This window comes from Muscardinus avellanarius, assembly GCF_963383645.1.
Source record: "Muscardinus avellanarius genome assembly, chromosome: 12".
Classification (NCBI taxonomy): Eukaryota; Metazoa; Chordata; class Mammalia; order Rodentia; family Gliridae; genus Muscardinus; species Muscardinus avellanarius.
The window spans coordinates 8,542,782-8,562,686 of NC_137798.1; the positions used below are offsets into that span (position 1 = coordinate 8,542,782).

A 19,905-nucleotide genomic window follows, 5' to 3' on the forward strand; every position below is an offset into this window, starting at 1 on the left:
ATATATAAAACAACAAGTTAAAGTAAGAGAAGTTTGGATTAAAAGAAGAAAAAAAAATAAAAAAAAATAAAACAGCAATAACCATACTAAAACAAAAGCACTATAAAAGCAAAATAAAACATAACGTCCACATTAAAAGTAAAACAAACAGTCCTCCTTATTTACGCATATGGGGTCAGGTCCATATAATATGTGCGTATCTGATTGCTTGGTAGCTTTCAGAATACCATCCAATGTCTCTTAGTTTTCTTTGTACTCTATTTTTATCTTCTTAAGTCACTCTGGGTGTTTGGACACCTTTTTCTCCTTTAGCTGCTTTAGGTTTATGTGTCCGGGTGTCTGGTTTCACTGTTATTTGATTCTGTACAGTTCACAGATTCTGCGAAATTCTAACCTGTGGTCAGCACATCTGCACTCACCACCCTCGCCTCCAGCCTGTGCTTCCCTACAGCAGGGGTGGAGAGTGACTAAAGTGTAATTGGAACTTCCCCCTGAGGTCCTGAGCAGATTTTGTGGCCCGATGGATTTTCTTGTGTCTCTGGAAATTCCAGCTGGGCTAGCCGGTGTGGTCCCAAGATGTACCCTGGGCAAATGAATGCTGGTTCCTGGGTGCCCACACTTACTGCCAGAGCTCTGCCTATTCCAAGAGTGCAGGCTGGATGCACTGTTAATACTGGAGCCTAGTGAGAGTGGGTGCAGCTGTCTATTGCTGCTGGTGTGTTCTTCCAAGGTGTATTGAGCTGTGTTCTCACTTAGAACTAAGCATCTGGCTACCAGGAGGTTGGGAATACCCAGCGGTGGGCCAGGGGTGCAGGGTAGGTGCTCAAGGGTCCACTGTGCGGTGTCCAGCAATGGTCTCTGCCTCCCGCGGGACGTAGAGGCTGGGGGTGCCCCAAGGAGATTTCCGGGTCTCCCAGGGCTTTTGCAGCCTGGAGGGTAGGCTCTGGCAAGGTGGCAGGGGTTAGCCACAGAAGCAGGCTCCAATTTAGGGGGGCAGTGTACAGGCACTGATTACTAGTAGGGGACAGGCAGGATGCGCGAGGAGAGTGCTCTGAGGCTTGAGCCCGTGGTGGGGGGGTTGAGACTGCGCACACGCTAGGACCCCAGTTTACCAGGGCGCCCTCAGGTACCTGTCTTGGTGCAGGAATCCGTGTGAGTCTCTATGCCGATGTGATCCGGTCGCTGGTGGGCAGACAGAGTTCTGGTGGGTGCTGCTCGCTGCTTAGGATGCGGTCCTAAGTTCGTTTTTATTCCCGGATTATCTTGCCGTGGTAATATCGGGCAGGCAGCTCCTTGGACAGCTGCTAAAGCAGCCCGCGGCTCAGCGTTCCGCAGCGGTCCGATTGTATCTGCAGCAGGTCCCGTGTCCGATCTTTGTTCTTCTTCTTCAAGTTCAGGGTTCCGCCGAGGTACCAGGATGTGTTTTGGTTCCTGGTATGTATTTATTTTGTTGATTTAGACAGTGCTTTCTCAGTATTTAAACTTTATTTACTTCAGCTACTGAGAGGTGCAACAATTGCACCAAAAAGCAAAAGAAGACCGCGAAAGGGCGAGTTCCTGCTTGGCCATTATTTTTACTTTTCATTTTTAGATAGCTGTCCTGATACCTAAGTCTAGTTAAGGAAGTAGGTATCATGTGATGGACCAGAGTAAATGCAAGTTACTAATGGATTAAATATGCAAACTACTTGCCTATTCTTTGCTTGCCTGATGAAGCACTTCTGATGTGCCTTAAAACTAATTCAGCTGGCATGGTGGCTCATGCCTGTAGTCCCAGTACTTGGGAGGCTGAGACAGGAGGATCGCAGATTTGAGGACAGTCTCAGCAAATAGTGAGGTTCTTGTCAACCTAGGGAGCCTGTGTTTCCAAATAAGAAATAAAAAATCAGGCTGACGGTGTATCTCGAAGGGAGAATGCCTCTGGGTTCAATCCCCAGTAACACACACACACACACACACACACACTCAGCTGGCAGGAAAACTGACAAAATAATGCTCTCTTCTCTGTGGTTATTGCAAAAGTGAGTCATCGCTTTTTATAAACAGTCCATTTAATTTTAGGTTTTTTTTTTTTTTTTAGTACTAGGATTGAACCAAGGGATATTCTACCTACAGGCCACACCCCCAAGCCATTTTTAAAATTTTTTAAAAATTTGAAACAGAGTTGATGGAGGTCTTGCTAAATTGCTGAGGCTGTCCTTGAACCTGTGATCCTTTTCTCAATCTCTCAAGTACTGAGATCACAGGCACATCACACCACACCCAGTTTTTAGTTTTGTTTAATTAAAAACAAAAGAGACTGGAACTAAGATGCATGCCTATAATTACCCAGGACTTGGGAGGCCGAGACTGAAGGAGCAAGGGCTTGGGACCAGCCTGGGCAATGTAGCAAGGCCTGCCTCAAACTAAAAAAATAAGGGGCTGGAAATGCAGTGCTGCTCAGTGACGAGCACCCCTGAGTTCAAACCCCAGTACCGAAGTGCTTTAGCGATAGGTGCTCGAGTGAGGTCCTGGATTCATTCTGCAGTACCATAAACACAATAGAGTAAATAAAAAGAGCCAAAGCAATTGTTTGTATAGATTAGATAAAATCTATAAAATGTTTATTTACATGCTAAAGATTTCTGTTGAGCCTGATTGCTAGTCTTACCAAGTTAATAGTCTGGGTGCTGATACCGATGGGAGTGGGAATAATCCTGAGTGAAGAACTTCTTGCCTCTGTCTTACAACTGGTGGCAGAGGCCGAGAGAGCAAAAGGAGGCCGTGGGGCAGGTCCGCGGTCCGCGGCCCGCTGCCCGCTGGCCTCTCTCCATGCCTGCAGAACCGGAGGCACAGGTGCGCACTGTGTGTTTTCTTTGCTGCTTTTGATTCCTTGCCACGTACTTTTCTTGGGAATGAGTTTATTTGAGTTTTTGAGATGCAGAACCTTTTATTTCAAGTCAAAATATTTTCTTTCTTTTTTGCAATTTCTGGTTATTAGGCTTTAAAAGTCTCTTAGGAAACGTCTTTACTTGCATTTTCTGCTAACATTTTACAGTGCAGTGTCTCAAGACCTTTTTATCTGAGCTCTGTCTTGCTGCGTGGTAAAACAAGCTGGTAAAGATTTTCAAAGTAGTCACCCAGTTCAGTCTGGGACCCATCCCCCTACTTTATGTTTCTCTTATAGCCATTTGCTAACCTCTGATTTCCTAGCTGCTACTTCTCAGCTGTTTCTTTCTGCTTACCAGATTTTTGCACTTGTACCCTACTGTTTAATTATAGAAACCACTTGTAACATTTTTAATGATGTTTTGATATATGATGATGTGGGTCATTTTTGTACTCTGGTGTAGCTTTGATTTTAAATAGAGAAAGAATATATAATTATGGCTCTTTTAAAATGGCTTTATTTTATAAATAGGTTGAAAAAGAGATGAAAAGGTTATACAACAAAAAAAATCTCATTTCCCCCCATTTTTCTTTGCATTCTCTCCTCCTCCATCCCTGTTGCACTTTAATTTCTTGTATCCTCCCAGAGTATCATGTCATTACAAGTAAATACAAATGTGAAACTTATGTTTTTGTCTTTTTCTTACACAACAGATAGCATGTCCGCTCAGTAGTTTATGAAAAGATTTCTGCGAGCTGGGCCTGGAGGCGCACGCTTGTAACCCCAGCATTCAGGAGGCTGAGACAGGAGGACCGCGGTTCGCGGACAGCCTCAGCTACTTAGTGAGGCCCTCCGCAACTCATTGAGACCCTGTTTCAAAATAAAGAAGAAAAGAATAGGGCTGGGGATTCGGAGGTAGAATGCCTCTGGATTCCATCCCCAGTACTGCAAAAAAAAAAAAAGATTTTTGCAATTTCCGTGTCACTGCCTTGAGGGCTTCTTCACTTTTTTATCCCCCAAACAGCTTCTAATATGTGGATATGCCTGTGTTGATTCCTGTCAGTAGACAAGTTGTTTGCAAACTCGCTGTTACAGGCATGCTTCAATGTCCTTTAGAAATGTGGGTAGCAATAGAACTAATTTCTGGATAAGGCACTGCTGGATCAGAAGGTAAATTCATTTGTTGTTTTGGCAGATAACACCCAGTTGTACCAATTTTCCTTCTCATTCATGTGAAGACTGCCTCTTTCCATATAGCTTTTTAGAAATCTTGTGTTTCCAGGATTTTGGAATTGTTTTATGTGTTTGTCAGATTTTTGTCATTGTAAAATAATTCCCGAGGAGGGCCAGCTTTATAAAGAAAAGGTTTATTTAGTTCACAGTATTTTTTGTTTTGTTTGGTACTGGGGATTGAATTCAGCAGCATTTTACCTCTGAGCTAAACCCAGTTCTATTTTTTTTTATTTTTTTTATTTTGAAACAGGATCTCCCTAAGTTGCAGAGGGCCTCCCTAAGTAGCCGTGGCTGGCTTTGAACCTGTGATCCTCCTGTCTCAGCCTTCCAAGAACTGGGTTACAGGCATGTGCCATTACCCCAGGCTTTAGTGTACAGTTTTGGAGGCTGAGAGTCCAGACAGCACAGCACAGGTGCTGTGAGGACCTCATGGCTGCTGGTGGGAGTGTGGGGGAGGCAGGAATCATGTTCAGGAAGCCAGAGAGAGAACTGGGTCAGGCTCAGGCTTTGATACCAGCTTGCTCTTCTCAGAATCCGTTCCAGGAAGCTCGAACTGCCAGGCAGTGGGGAGCTCCCACTGGCCCACCTCTTAAAGGTCCCGTCTTCCCAGTGCCCCCACAGTGGAGACCACACCCCCGGCACGTGAGCCTTTGGGGACAAACAACCTCGGTATTTTCTGCTTACAGGGCACCTGTCTTTCTGTGGACTTAACCTGTCTCTGTCTTTGCCCATCGTTTAAATCCTGATCTGTTTGTTTTCCCTTTTGGGGAGTATGTTTTAAAATCAGTTTGATCAAATACTTAAGTTTTTAGGAGCCTGTAGTCTGTAGCATTAGTTACAAGTACTTTGCTAGGTTTTCATCTTTATTTTTCACTTTGCTCATTGGTATTGCCAAGCATGAGTGTATTTTTTTTTTTATTTTTTTCTTGGTGCATTGTAATCATACATCTTTTTTTGTGTGTGTGTGTGGTACTGGGGTTCCTGGAAGCCCTTCTACCTCCGGGCTACACTCCCAGACCTACTTTTATATTTTATTTGGAAGCAGGGTCTCTTAAGCCAGCGCGGCTGGCTTCGAACCTGCGCGATCCTCCTGTCTCCGCCTCCCAAGCGCGGGGATTAGAAGCGTGCGCCACCACACCCAGCGTAGTCATACATCTTAAGTGCAAGATGGTAGAGACGTCTGTGTACACGTCACTCATTCAGCCCTTACCCAGTTCCCTCCTCAGCCCCTCCCCCTCCTGCTTTTCATGTTTGCCTTAGTGATTGACTTTGATGTTCGTGACTGTACATCATGTACATGTTTACATAGCCTTAGAAGGTTTTTCTTTTTTCTTTTTGTGGTACTAGGGATAAAAACCCAAGAGCATTCTGCTTTCGAGCTGCCAGCTCTACTTTTTATTCTTTATTTTGAAGCAGCATCCCACTGAGTTGCAGAGGGCCTCACAAAGTAGCTAAGGCTGGCTGTGAACCTGTGATCCAAGTACTGAGATTTCAAGTGTGTGCCATCATGCCCAGCTAGAAGTTTATATATATAAATTGGCTTTTTTAGTTTGTTTTTATTTAATGGCTCTGGATTTCAAACTAACTGAAAGAGCCTTGTCTCATCTTCAAGGCTATAAAGGAATTTGCCTGTGTTTTTCTCTAGTGTGTTTATTTTTTTTTAAAGCTTTATTTACTCCAGGTGTGGTGGTGCACACCTGTTATCTCAGCAACCCATGATGGTGAGGTAGGAGGATCACAAGTATGAGGCCAATCTGGGCAACTTAGTGAGAACCTGAAAGGGCTAGAGACATAGCTCAGTAGTAGAGCACTTGTCCAGCATGTGCAAGGCCCTGGGCCCCATCTCATTATTAAATAGGCTTTATTCCATTTGGAGTGGTTTGTGTATGTGGTGTGACAAAGGCTCATCTCTTTTCCAAAGATTTGAGAACATCGCCTTTCAGTTACTCAATTCCCTTGTGTTTTGGAATCTGTTCTAAACTTTTCTTGTTTTGTTCCATTGGTCTTTAAATTGATCTGTAAATTTAGGGAGAATCAGCTACCTTCATGATAACATTTTTCTATACAAACATATAGCATCTTCCCACTTTTGAGTCATCCTTTTCCTATTTTATTTATTTATTTTATTTATTTTTATTTTTGTGGTATTGGAGGTGGAACCCAAGGGCTTTTCTACCTCCGGACTGTACGCCCAGACCTATTTTATGCTTTATTTGGAAACAGGGTCTCACTAAGTTGCTGAGAGCCTCAACAAGTAGCTGGGGCTGGCTTTGAACCTGTGCGATCCTCCTGCATCAGCCTCCCAAGTGCAGGGATTACAAGCGTGCGCCACCATGCCTGGCTATCCTTTTCCTTTTGTGTTCTTCCGAAGTGTTGTGAACTTTCCCTAAAATAAGTTGTTAAATATTCTTTTTGTCTTTTTTTTTTTTTTTTTGCAGTACTTAGGATAGAACCCAGGGGTATTCTACCTTCAAGCTACACCCCCAGATCTATTTTTATTCTTTATTTTGGAACAGGGTCTCACTGAGTTGCAAAGGGCCTCACTAAGTAGCTGAGGCTGGCCGTGAACCCCATTCCTCCTGTCTCAGCCCCCAAATGCTAGGATCATAAGCGCCACCACCCGACTGTTGTTACATATTCTTTATATGTTAGTTCCTAGTATTCTTTTTGTTGCTGTTAGTGTAGGTGGCTTATGAAAAGAATCTCAAGGGTTTTTTTTTTTTCTCTTTTTGGTGGCACTGGGGGGTAAACCCAGGGGCATTTTACCTCCAAGCTATACCCCTGCCCTTTTGCTTTTTATTTTTAAACAGAGTCTTGCAAAGTTACTGTGTGCTGGCTTGAGCCTGTGGTTTTCCTGTCTTAGCTTCCCAAGTACTGGGATTACAGGTGTGTGACAATATGTCTGTGCCCAGCAATAGCATTGCATTTTCAATTTATTCTGGGTCCTTTTTATCTCCAAGTGTAAAAATTAAGTTGCATTTGTTCTTAAATAAAGACAATTTTCACAGTGTTTATAACACCATTTAATGCATATATACTAACTCTGGTTTACGGTAATGTGCATGGGAAAATTAAGTGGTTTTAAGTATGTGTGTGTGTTTTATTTCAGAATCTAAGATCAGCACCTATTCTTTAGGTCTGCTTTACATTCTGTATATTAGAATTTTGGGGTAATTGCTAACTAAGATCATACTTTTCAAATCTTTTAATTGTCTTGGTTAAGAAAGGAATTTATTATCAGTTGCCATGGGTATTTAAGAGAAGGGATTTGCAATGTTTTTTGTTTAATTTTTTTTTATTGGTGCACTGTATTTATACATCATAATGGGATTAAAAAAAAAAAAACTTTTGTAGACATACATGCACACATCCCCCAGTTAGCCCCTAACCGATCCCCACCCCGTTTCCTCCCCATCCCTCCTGCCCATTCTTGGCTTAGTGGTTGACATCTAATATTATAGCAATTTATCCAGAATTAACAATGATAATCTCACAGAACAGTTTAATTTGTCTGATACCAAGCTTTTGATGACTTTTCAATAATTTCTTTTTGCGTTCTTTCTTACCAGAGAATACTTTTTTCTTTTGTCCTTTTTTTTTTTTAGTGAAACTATCATACATTTATTTATTTATTTTTCAGAAAAAATCTATCCTAATATGAAATATGGACTCTAGATACCCAAAATGATCTCGAAAAAGAACAAAGCTAGAAGATGTATATTTTCTGATTTCAAACCTTATAAAGCTAAAATAATTGAAACAGTGTAGTACTGTTATAAAGGCAGATATATTAACCATTGGAGTTAAATAAAAGCCTAGAGATAAATTCTTCCATGTATTGTCAAGTTATTTTTGACAAGGTTTCCACGAACATTAGGTGGAGGAAATAATAATCTTTTAACTAAATATTGTTGAAAAATTATAATTACATGAAAAAGAATAAAATTGGACCCTTCCCTAACACCATATACAAACATTAACTCAAAATAGATAAAAGACCTAAATATAAATCTTAAGACTATAAACTTTTAGAAGAAAATCTGGGTCATAAAACCTCACAACATTGAAATTGGCAGTGATTTCTTGGATATGATTTCAATGGCACAGGCAACAGAAGGGTATACAAACTCCCTAAAAAATAAAAAAAATATTGTATATCCAAAGACAATGTAAACAGAGTTAAAAGTTACTAATAGAATGGGATAAAATATTTCTAAATGCTATATCTGAAGGTATATTAATATTCCAACTAGAAATCCTAAAAATTAGCAACAATAAAAGCAAACAATACAATTTAGAAATAGGTAAAAGACTAACATAAACAATGAATCTCCAAAGATAACCAATCTTAGTTGTCTGTTGGATGGAAAATCTTGTTTCTCTGGTTCTGGTGTGTGTTACCTATTTCTTCTTTGTAGTTCATCTCTTTGAGTATTTTCTCTAGCGCTGGTTTTGAAGACATAAATTCCTTCAGTTTCTGTTTGTCATGGAAGCTTCTTATTTTTCCATCTAATTTGATAGAAAGTTTTGCTGGGTAGGAAATTTTTGGCTGGAAATTGTTTTCTTTCAGAGTTTGGAATATGTTACTCCAAGCCCTTCTGGCTCTCATGACTTGGTTTGGGAAGTCTGGAGTGATTCTAATTGGTTTGCCTCTGAATGTCACTTGGCCCTTTGTTTTTGTTGCCTTTAAGATTCTCTGCTTGGCTTCCACATTGGTCATTTTGACAATTATGTGGCATGGGGATCCTCTTCTCCGATCCTGTCTAAAGGGGGTTCTATAAGTTTCCTGGACCTGTGTATCGACCTCTTGCTCTATGTTTGGAAAATTTTCTGCTATTACTTCCTTGAAGAGATTGTTGATCCCTTTGGTTTCACCTTCTTTTCTCTCCTCTATTCCAGTTATTCTTAGGTTAGCTCTCTTAAAATGGGCCCATATTTCTTGAATGTCAGATTCCTGCTGTCAGATTTTTTTTCTAAATTAGAAACTATGCGTTCATTTTTGGAGTGATCATTTTCTGGGAGCGAGATTCTCTTCTCCATGTGGCCTAATCGGTTGTTTGTACTTTGAATTGAGGCCTTTACTTCATTGATTGCATCATTTATCTCTTTTTGGCTCTCTCTGGATTCTTTTCAAAAGACCTCTATTATTTATATAGTTATTTTCCTGATTTGATCTTCTAGAAATCTCTGAATTTCTGTTTTATCAGGTTCTGATGTTGTGGGGTTGTGGGCATTCATTGCTCCATTGTTATTCCTCTTTCCCATGATTTTGGAAGTTTGTGCCTTCTCTGGGTTCTTCTCTGGGTCACTACGACTTCACTTAAGGTGCTCTGTATCTCGAGTCTGTGGTATCTCAGTCCCCACTACTCCTTTACTGGGTTGTATCGCAAAGTCTCAGATCCAGGGAGTCAGTCGAGGCTGCTTTAGATCATGGTTGGTGCCAGGTTGGGCGTTCTCCTGCGGGGAGTTGTGACTGTGGTGTGATATCTCTGCCACCGCCACTCCCCCACTGGGTTAAGTCCCTGGGAGTGCTGTACTGGGATTTCTGCTCTAGGGGCTGCAATTTGACTCACTGTTGTTGAGTGCGCAGATGGAGCTGTAGTGGATTCGGTGAATTTGCTGCCGCTGCGGCTGGTGGCAATATGGCACCATTGCCACGCCCTCGGCCGTGAGGCTGGCATATTTCTTCTCTGTTTTTGAGCTCCATTCTGAGTCCCTGCAGGGTGTGCTGAGCCCGGCCCCTGGGAGCTTTAGACGCTCCCTGCACCGAAAAATCTGCCGAATTCCTCCCGGCTGATCCGCAGTGGCTCACCTCGGCTCGCTGTCCGCCGCTCCTTTCTGGATCCTGGTGGGCTGTTGAGTGCGTTGGTCTGGTGCTGTCCGGTGAACCCGCCGTTTGCGCCGGCAGTAAGGCACTGTTGCCGTGTCCTCTGGCGTGAGGCCGGCGTATCTCCTCTCTGGCTCTGTGCTCCGTTCTGAGTTCCCCTCCTCTCTGGAGCCTGGTGCTACAAGGAAAGATGGCGCCCACGCCGCTCTGCGCCACAGCTCCGGCCGCAGCACTGTGGTCTGGTTTCTTTCTGGTGTCTCGTTTTTCCAGCCCTCTTTTTCTCTGTCCCTTGTATTTACATTTTTGGTTCTCCGCTGATGGTGTTTTCTGGCTATGAAAGGCGCTGGTTTTGTGGTAATAGAGATTGGTTGTTCGCAGGGGCTTGTAAGCCCCACTTTTCTCCGTCGCCATCTTCGCCCGCAATGTTTTAAGATTCTGAGAATGTGTAGGCTTTTTTTTTTTTACCATACTAAGCATTTTGCAGAATTGTCATGATGTTTCAGTATAGTTAAACTGTACACATAAAACGTTTCATAGACTTTGTGGCTTATAAACTGAACTTTATTTCTCAGTGTTCTGGAGGTCAGTTTCAGTGCTTGGGTGAGGAAGCTCCTTGGGGTCCCATCTATCTAGCCATCTATTCATCCATCCATCTATCTACCTATATATCTGTCTTTAATTTTTTCCAGAACTGTGGATTGAATCCAGAGCTCACATGCTAGGCAAGCACTTTACCACTGAGCTCCAGCCCTTGGGAGCCCTTTTATAAGGTCACTCATCCATTGATGATGACCCTGCTCTTATCACCTCTTCACCTCCAAGCACATCCCATTGAGGTTAGGATTTCAACCCGAGTTTGGGAGACACAAGCATACAGTCATTAACATAGGATAATAGCTTATGTGATTGAATACCTACTTTATTATTTTAAATCTATTTTTTTGGAAATAAGATTTTTATTAAACACCTTTCCCTGCAGTGAAAAATAAACAAATTGCAGGTATCAGAAGACATATTCAAGCCGGGCATGGTGGCGCACACTTGTAATCCCAGCATTCGGGAGGCTGAGACCAGATTATTGTGGTTCACGGACAGCCTTGCTACTTAGTGAGGCCCCCTGCAACTTAGTGAGACCCGGTTTCAAAATAAAAAATAAATACTGGGCAGGGGGTGTAGCTCGGAGGTTGAATGCCCCTGGGTTCCATCCCCAGACCTGCCCCCCCCAAAAAAAAAAGACATATATATATATAGACCTACCTAAATGAGAAGGCAGCGTGCCATTTTCCGCGTTGGCAGCCTCTTGCGCACGATAGCACAGTACCGTGGCCTGGGTAGTACCGTGCGAGCAGTCATGAAGGAGCGGGCCCTTCACACAAGAGCTCTAGTGCCCCTCTCCCAGCCTTGTGGCCCAGGACCAGCTGGCGTGCTCTTGCTGTCTATTTTGTTTCAGGAATGTATCTGTACAGTCCTCCAGTTCTCTGGCAGTTCATCCAGGCCTGGGTTACCTGTGGTTCATACTTTTCTGGCTGCCTGCTGACCACTGTCTGGACGTACCACAGTTATTTTACCTGCCCACGGAAAGACATATGGCTTGTTTTCAGTTTTGGGGCTTTATGATTAAAGTTTATAGAAATGTTGATGTAGGAAAAATGATGTACACTAATTGTCACATTTTTATATTTCCCTTATAAAATTACCTTAGTTTTCTGAAATTTTTAGCTTTTTGAAATAATGTATGTACTTGGTGACAGTTCATTGCATTGTACAGTTTTGTTGTACTTCAAGAAAATAGTATCTTAAAAATAATAAGATTTCCTTTTTTGGGCTTTACTTAAGGTTGGACTCAGATGCCGAGGACACAGTACTTCCTCAGAAAGAAGACAGAATCTGCAAAAGAGACAAGATAATAAGCACTTAATCCCTAGTCAACCCCATAGAAGTGACCCAAATTCTGAGTCTTTATATTTTGAGGTATTTGCTTTCAAACTATTTGTAAACTGTTAGAGAAATTTTCTCATTAAGGAACTAATTTGTTAAAATGTAAATATTATAAATACTTTTATGTCTCAGCGTGTGACTCTACTACTAGATTGTAAATTACTCATTACTCAGAATTATTGACTGTTATCTGCCTTATTTATATATAGAGTCTGACACTTTATTAGAGTTTATTATTATAATTTTTTCATGTGTTTATTTTGAGGTAATATGTAAAGGTAGAATTTGATAGCATGTGGAATTCATCTAGTATGAAACCTTTTTCCTTAATTTTTACTGTTGTTTTGTCAAGTGTTTTATAAAGTCCATTTGTAAAGTTTTTCAGATTTAAATAGTTCAATCCAGTTAATTTGTGCTGCGTATTCAAGTTAGTGAGTCTTGGAGGAGAAGAAAAAAGCACATCTGACTATTTTACTTTCTCTAATAGGCAGGTAGTTTCTATCCCAGTTGCACGGTTTCTACTGTTTATTGATGTAGCCAGCTCTTCTTGGCAGCCCATTGCCCGTGTGGGAAGGTGCTGTGAGTGGGACTCGGGGTGAATAGGCAGGCTGTCCTTGGGGTGCTGTGCAGTAGGAGAATATAGTGTATACACACGAACAACGTGGTGAGTGTGGCTGACGTTGGAAGTAGCCCCGGGAATAGGACTGACCTTTGGAATGGATTCCAGGGAATAAGCAGTTTGGTTGTGTATCCCTGCAATGCATTTGTGTAACTCATTTTGTCTGGATCACAGAGTCTATAGAATAGATAAATAGATGGAGATTAAACTCGAATTCTTAAGGTGAGCGGGTAGAGATGTTATATAAGCTTAGTAATTTCCCCAAAGGGCTTGAGAGTACATGTCAGTTATTCTATCAAAAATAGTTCTAATATAGTACATGTACAGCAATATTAAAATACGCATTTAGTTGTATGATTTGTTCCATACATATATGTAGTTAAAGATAGTAGATATAGCCAGGCATGATGGTGCACTCTGTAATTCCAGTATTTGGGAGGCTGGGGCAGGAGGATTGCAGGTTCGAGGACCGACTAAGCCAAGTAGTGACACACTCATCAACCTAGCAAGACCCTGTTTAAAAAATAAAAATCAAATAGGGTTGGGAGTGTAGCTCAGAGGTAGAATTCCCCTGGATTCAATCCCCAGTATCCCCCCCCCCCCACACACACACAGTTGTCATAGTTTTCAGGGTAAAGGAGGATTTTGGTTAAGAAATGAATCTGAATTGAAAACATTTTTTAACTTTAAAATTTACAGTTATATTTACTAGTGTGGGACAGCGAATATATTAAAGTTTATATTAAACTGCTTCAAATCCTTTTCCAATTATCTGAATGTGATAAAATTCAGTGTAAGTTTTTTCAGTTACCTACCCATCTTAGAGTCGGACTAGTAATGAAATGGGAAAAGTAGGCGCAGGAGTCTAAAGGGTGGGCGTGTGGGGAGGTGCCCATCCTCATAGTTAAATTGGCTGGGTATTAGCGTGTGCAGAGTGACATTTCATTTTTTAAGACTGATTCAGTTGCTCAGCATTAGAATACAAAAACTTATTTCCCCATTTTCATTACTCTTAAGCATTATAACAAGTTTTTCTTAGAATTTGCCCTGAAGATTTTTATTTCAAATGTGAAATGGTTTTAGGATGAAGGTGGAATTCAAGAACGACATGAGAGTGGAGATGCGAAGGATGAGAATCTTCAACAAAAACTTCCTTCAAAAGTAGTAAGTGGTTCTTTTTAAAATGACAAGCAAAATAGGACATCCTTTGAATTGCGGTTCTATGAAAAGGAGTATTAAGGGTAAATTCAAATGCACACCTGCATTCCCAGCACTTGGGAGGCTAAGACAGAGGATCTCAGGTTTGAGGCCGGTCTGCCAAACTGTGACCGGGTCTCAGAATAGCATCAGTGGGCTGGGTGTGCCTCAGTGCAGAGCCGCGCTGGACGAAACCCCCAGGACCAGAGTGAAAATAAAGACACACGGGACAACCTGGTATACAGAAAATGTTTAGTGCTTGCCTTTAATGTATAATGTGTGTGTGTTATCGGGATTGAGCTCAGGGGCATTCTGCCTCCAAACTACACCCCTCCCAGCCCTTTTTTATTTTTATCTTGAAACAGTATCTTATTAGGTTGATGAGTCTCACTGCTTGCTGAGGCTGTCCGCAAACCTACACTCCTTGTCTCAGCCTCCCAAGTACTGTGATTACAGGCGCGCACTAACACACCCTGCTTAGTGTTTCTTTTTAATGTAGCCTCACTGAGTTGCTAAGGCTGTCTCTGAACATGCAGTCCTCCTGTTTCAGCCTCCCAAGTAACAGGATCATAGGCCCGGCTGACTCATTCTTATGAGATCCGCAGTTCATTACTAGACAAAAATAACCCCATTTATTAAATAATGGAACACATAACATGCAGTCTATTTAGAAATTTCTCCAACTGTTGCAAAATTTTACTTTGGAGGCATTTAACTTTCTTTCAGTCAAGAATCCAGTAATCATTGCCCATTACGTTAAGCTGTTTCATTGATCCCACCATCTCGTGTTCTTTACGACCTCGAGTCCTTGGAAGGATCTCGTCCAGCTGTACCAGTCTAACAGCTCTCATTCTGGATTGACATACTTGGATTTTACGAGATCTCTAACAACAATTCTTTTCTCTGGTTACTGTAGTTGGATGATCTACCTGAAAACTCACCAATCAATATAGTTCAGACTCCAATTCCCATTACCACTTCAGTTCCTAAACGTGCAAAAAGTCAGAAGAAAAAAGCTTTGGCAGCAGCCCTTGCCACAGCCCAAGAATATTCAGAAATAAGTATGGAGCAAAAAAAATTGCAGGTATATCATCAGTTTTATGAAGAGCTGTGCCGGTTTATTTGCTAGGCGTGGTGGGTAGGAGGGACCCGCATAATCACCCGTCACTTGTCGTGCCGCTGTGCTCTGTCAGAAGATAAACGCTTTCATACGCATCTTGCAGGAAGCTCTGTCCAAAGCAGCTGGGAAGAAGAATAAGGCGCCTGTGCAGCTGGACTTGGGGGACATGCTGGCTGCCCTGGAGAGACAACAGCAAGCGATGAAGGCGCGGCAGATCACCAACACCAGGCCTCTGTCCTACGCAGGTAACGGCGCCGGCTCCGAGCGGTGTACTGCTGGGCTTTGGCACTGTGTCTTGGTCGTTGTCCACCTCCGTCCATGTGTGTATAGGTATGCATGTTGTAAGTCGACTCAGACACACGTCTTGAAACCACCTTCATGCCTTCTCTTCTGCATCAAGTCTTTCAGTGCTCCTGTCTGAGGGTGCAGGAGAGGGAGCAGAGGGTCGTGGTCAAGAGGCCGCTGGACAGTACAGTGATGCCTTCCTGGGTGACAGGACAGAACCCTCGGTTTATCTTAAAAGGAGTGATTTATTTATTTATTTGCTTATTTATTTATTTTGCAGTTCTGGGGAGTAAGCCCAGGGACATCCTACCTCTGACCTACACCCCCAGCCCTATTTTTTATTCTTTATTTTGAAACAGGGTCTCACCAAGTTGCCAAGGGTCTTACTAAGTGGCTGAGGCTGTCCATGAACTGCCATCCTCCTGTCTCAGCCTCCCGAATGCTGGGATTACAAGCGTGCCCACCACCCCCGGCTCAGGAGTGATCTTTTTAAGACAAGCCAGATTTTATCACTCCATGGCTGAGAACCCTCAAATAGCTCTTTGACCCAGAAATAGGTACATAATTTCATCCTATCCCTTGTCCTGAAGCAGAGGAAGCATTTAAAAGGCAAAACAGGCTGCTTCCTACCCTTGCCAGCCTGCGCTTTGGGCGTCTTCTGACCCAGGCCTGCTGGGTCGGCATGGCAACGAAGAGAAGATGAAGGCCAGCACGAAGAACCTTGCAAACCTTAAAACTTAGAAGGTGGGGCCTGGGCAAAGCTGAAACAAAAGAAAGCATTCTCTGCTCACTAGATGCCGGCAAGGCATGGGCTGTTGGCTGGGGAGCTGGCAGCCCAGAGAAGGAAGACCAGAGCGAACCTGTTGAGGCCTGGGTGTCCAGGGGCAGCGCTCGGTCCTGTCGTCCTCTCCTTGGCCTGATGCTTTTCTCTGTCTACCCCACCTGTCTGTCTGTCTGCTTGTAATAGAAATGTGCTTAAGTATTGCAGTCAAAGGAAGTCTCCAGGCTTCTTCCTCTAGGGGAGCCTAGGGGAAGAACCCATGACTGGTGGACAGCCGACCTGGAGGAGAGCCAGAGTCCTGACTGTGGCCACACCTTCGCTGCCCGTTCCCTCTTGGCTTCCGTCACGCTCTCCTGACACTTGGCCGTGGCCACACTGCCGTCCCCACACCCCGCAGCTCCCAGCAGCTGTCTCTGGGGTGCTCCTCCTGCTCCAGGAGTGCTGCTCCCTGGACATCAGAGTTGTCTGTCCCCTCAGGTCCTTCAGACCTCTGCCTAAATGTCAGTTGGTGTGCATTTTAACCAACCACATTTTTTCTTCCTTCAAACGTTAAAATAATAATCACAGAAATTTGGCGTGCTTCAGTATTAAATGGCAAGCAAGTTTTGTGTGTATGTCTTAGAAGATTCTGTGTGTGCATATGAGAGAGTGATGTGACCTTCTACTAACGGTGATTTCTGTTTTAACAAACTGTCAGGTTCGGCTCTTGGCAGTTTTAATGTTTCTTCATTTCCTTTCTATAGTCCTTGTTTTAGAGGGTGGGATAGGACCTAGGGAAGGGTAAGGACTGTAAGGAAGCTCTCATGCCATGAGCAGAACTAGTTTGTTCTGTTCCCATGTGAAGGGCCTATAGCTTGAGCAAAAGGCAAAAAGACAGTAACATGGTGTAAAGATAGTTGTGCAGTGTTAGGACCCATAGCTAGTCCTCAGGCCAGTGTAAACCTTTGCTTTGAGTAACTCTTAGTAAAATCCCATTGATGTGCGCTCTGTGATGGGGGGAGTGCTAATAAGCTGCTCTGGCTGTCCCCTGGAGCAGAGAACTGCAAGGAATGGAGTCCGGAGTTGGCGGTGTTGGGGGCTCTGCAGTCGAGCTGTCGGGGCTTGACCATGTGATTCTTTGGGACGTTGCTTAGCTTCCTGGGCTTCAGTTTCCTTACGTTAAAACAGGGCAGTACCGGACGTGGTGGTACAACCCCCGTCATCCAGCACACGAGAGGCTGAGACAGGAGAATGGCAGATTTGAGACCAACCTCAGTGAGGCCCTAAAAAATGAGATTGGCCTGGGTCTGTCGCTCAGGGGCTAAGGCCCTTGGGTTCAGTCCTCAGTACCACAAAATCAAACGGCGAAACCTGGGGGTGGTTATAGTACTGCTTCAGGATTATTTGCGCGTGCACAAACGCAAATGAGTTTAACCTCTATGGGTCCAACAAAGTGGGCCCCGCACTCCTCCTCTGAGGGGAGTGCTAGGATGAAATACAGACATGTTGCCCCTTTGTTTATTCACGTGAGGTAGCTCCCCAGGAGTGGGGTGCTCAGTGACTTCTTTTCTGAAAGAGGGTGGTAGGCCAGGGAGATGTGGGAGCCTTTGCTCTAACCAGTCATCACTGTTTAAATTGGAAAGTGTTGATGGCAAAGAACTTCAGAAAGGCAGGAGGCTGTGATGGTGACGGGAAGGACCTAAGGAACTGGTAGCGTTTTTAATGATAGGATGCGGACAGGTCCAAGGTGACTCAGTACCCTGGCGTGGAGTGTGGTAAAAGGGTTCCGACGATGCCACGCAGGGTGAGATCATGGGAGAAGGATTTTATCGGGAAGACAGGCGGTGGCCTTGTATTTGAGATGCTAGCGGTGCAGATCCTGTGGCTCCCGTTCAACATGTCGTTATGAATGTGTTGTTTAGGTTAGAGGTCAGCAAGTTTCCAATTGGATTTTTAAAGCTGCAGAAGTAAGATTGTTGGATAAAAGTGAGATTAGGAAAAAGATGCTCAGGTCTAAAGTCTTTGGAATGCTCAGACTTCAAGGACAAAAGGAAAAAGAATCAGAAAAGTAGATTTGGAGAAAAGCAAAAATATAGAGGATTTAATGACAGAGAAGCCAGAGAGAGAGAGAGAGAGAGAGAGAGAGAGAGAGAGAGAGTGTGTGTGTGTGTGTGTGTGTGTGTGTGTGTGTGTGTGTGTGTGTGTTTCTGAGGATTGAGCCCAGAAGCATTCTACCTTCAAGCTACACCCCCAGCCCAGTTTTATTTCTTATTTGGAAACGGTGTCGTTAGGTTGATGTGAGTCTCACTGCTTGCTGAGGCTGTCCTTGAACCTGCAATTCTTCTGCCTCTGCCTTCCAAGTACAGGATTACAGGTGTACACCGCTATGCCTGGCCAAAGAAAGAATTTTGAGGAAAAGGGTATAGTCCTTGGTGTCAGTGCAGAAACAAACTAGAGCGAAGGCTCAGAGAATTGTGTTTTGCGTTGCAAGGCTGTGTGTGATCTTCACAGTAAGTTTCAAGAGAGTGGGGGAGAGAGGCCACGCTCAGGCCTGGGAGTGGTGGTGAGGGGGCTGTTGAGAAGTGTAACAGGGAAGGAAGGGCCAGTCAGGGAAAGGACTGGCCCTCAGGAGAGTTGAGCTTGTTGTGAAGGGTCAGGGAAAAGAACCAAGGTGAGGGGACACTTTACGAATGCCAGGGGAAGGCGTGGAGCCAGACCCAGAGCGACTGGGATGGGAGTCGGGGCAGAGGTGCTTGGTGCACCTGGGCAGAGTCAGGGTCTGCTGCTTTCTTTCAAGTGCTTTGTAGGTTTTTTAATTTGGAATTTTTTTGGGGGGAGTACTGGGGATTGAACTTGGTATTCTACCTTTGTGCTGCACTTTCAGCCCCCCCTCCCCCTTTTAAATTTGAGGCAGTTTCGCTAAGCTGCTGAGGCTGGCCTCAACCTGTAATCCTCCTGTTTCAGCCTCCCACATTCTGGGATTCCAGGCGAGCAGCAGCACGCCTGGCTTGGTTTATATATTTATGTTGGATAGCACCTTCTCGGAAGAGGCAGGAAGGCTGCTAGACTGAGAGCGAGATTCTCATTCCTGAAATTTAGAACTGTTAAAGATTGGCTTAGCCACCAGAGGACAGTACCCACAGAGCATCAAGGCGCTGCTAAATGGTACTGCGCGAGCATCAGTGGGGAGAGGGATCAGTGTTCTCACTGCAAGATTAAGCTGTGCCTACGTACCTCATGTAAGCACGAGTAGCAGATTTAGTAGGAAGGAGGCAGGTCCAGTTTGGAAAAGTCAGAGGTAGACTGGTTCTGATGGAAGACCAGTTTCAAGGAACTGCCCTGCTTGAGGGCTGCTGCAGTAAGTAGAACTAATAACAGATTTCTTCTCCTCTGGACCTGAGCTGGCGAATTGCGTTGCCTTAATTTTTTTTTTTTTTTTTAATCTTGTGGAAGCTAAAATGTTGGAGGTATATCTGAGGGGCCTAAATAACAATGTATGGCTTCTACTACTAATGATGTCCATTTTTCCACAGGAAGAGGATGTTCTTGTTTTTGTATATTTCCCATTGGAAATTTAGAAAGTATTAAAACCAATATTCTTGTTTGCTTTTAGTGGTGACTGCAGCTTCTTTTCACACTAAAGACTCTACTAATAGAAAACCTTTAACCAAAAGTCAGACCTGCTTGACATCCTTTAATTCTTTGGATGTTACTTCTTCTAAAGCAAAAAGAGGAAAAGAGAAGGAAATTGCAAAACTAAAACGACCCACAGCACTTAAAAAGGTAATACAAATTTGGGGATTTTTTTTTTTTACAAGATAAATAAGAATAAATCTGTTTTGCAAGCTGGGCGTGGTGGCGCACGCTTGTAATCCCCGCGCTTGGGAGGCTGAGACCGGAGGATCGCGTGGGTTCAGAGCCAGCCTCAGCTACTTAGTGAGGCTCTCAGCAACCTAGTGAGACCCTGTTTCCAAATAAAATATAAAATAGGTCTGGGAGTGTAGCCCAGAGGTAGAAGGCCCCTGGGCTCCATCCCTGGTACCACCCAAAAAAAAAA

The 19,905-nt window shown here is 43.6% G+C and overlaps 1 protein-coding gene across 1 annotated transcript in view; it reads left to right on the forward strand.

Annotated features, from left to right (window-relative positions):
• SECISBP2L (SECIS binding protein 2 like) overlaps positions 1-19,905 on the forward strand; it is a gene marked incomplete at both ends in the record, with an annotated part of 54,186 nt that overhangs the window by 17,379 nt on the left and 16,902 nt on the right. The window contains 5 exons of the mRNA XM_080707020.1: positions 11,766-11,900; positions 13,570-13,650; positions 14,600-14,767; positions 14,907-15,048; positions 19,462-19,631. Of these exons, the coding sequence (XP_080563146.1) occupies positions 11,766-11,900; positions 13,570-13,650; positions 14,600-14,767; positions 14,907-15,048; positions 19,462-19,631 (696 nt within the window). The remainder of the gene's footprint in view (positions 1-11,765; positions 11,901-13,569; positions 13,651-14,599; positions 14,768-14,906; positions 15,049-19,461; positions 19,632-19,905) is intronic.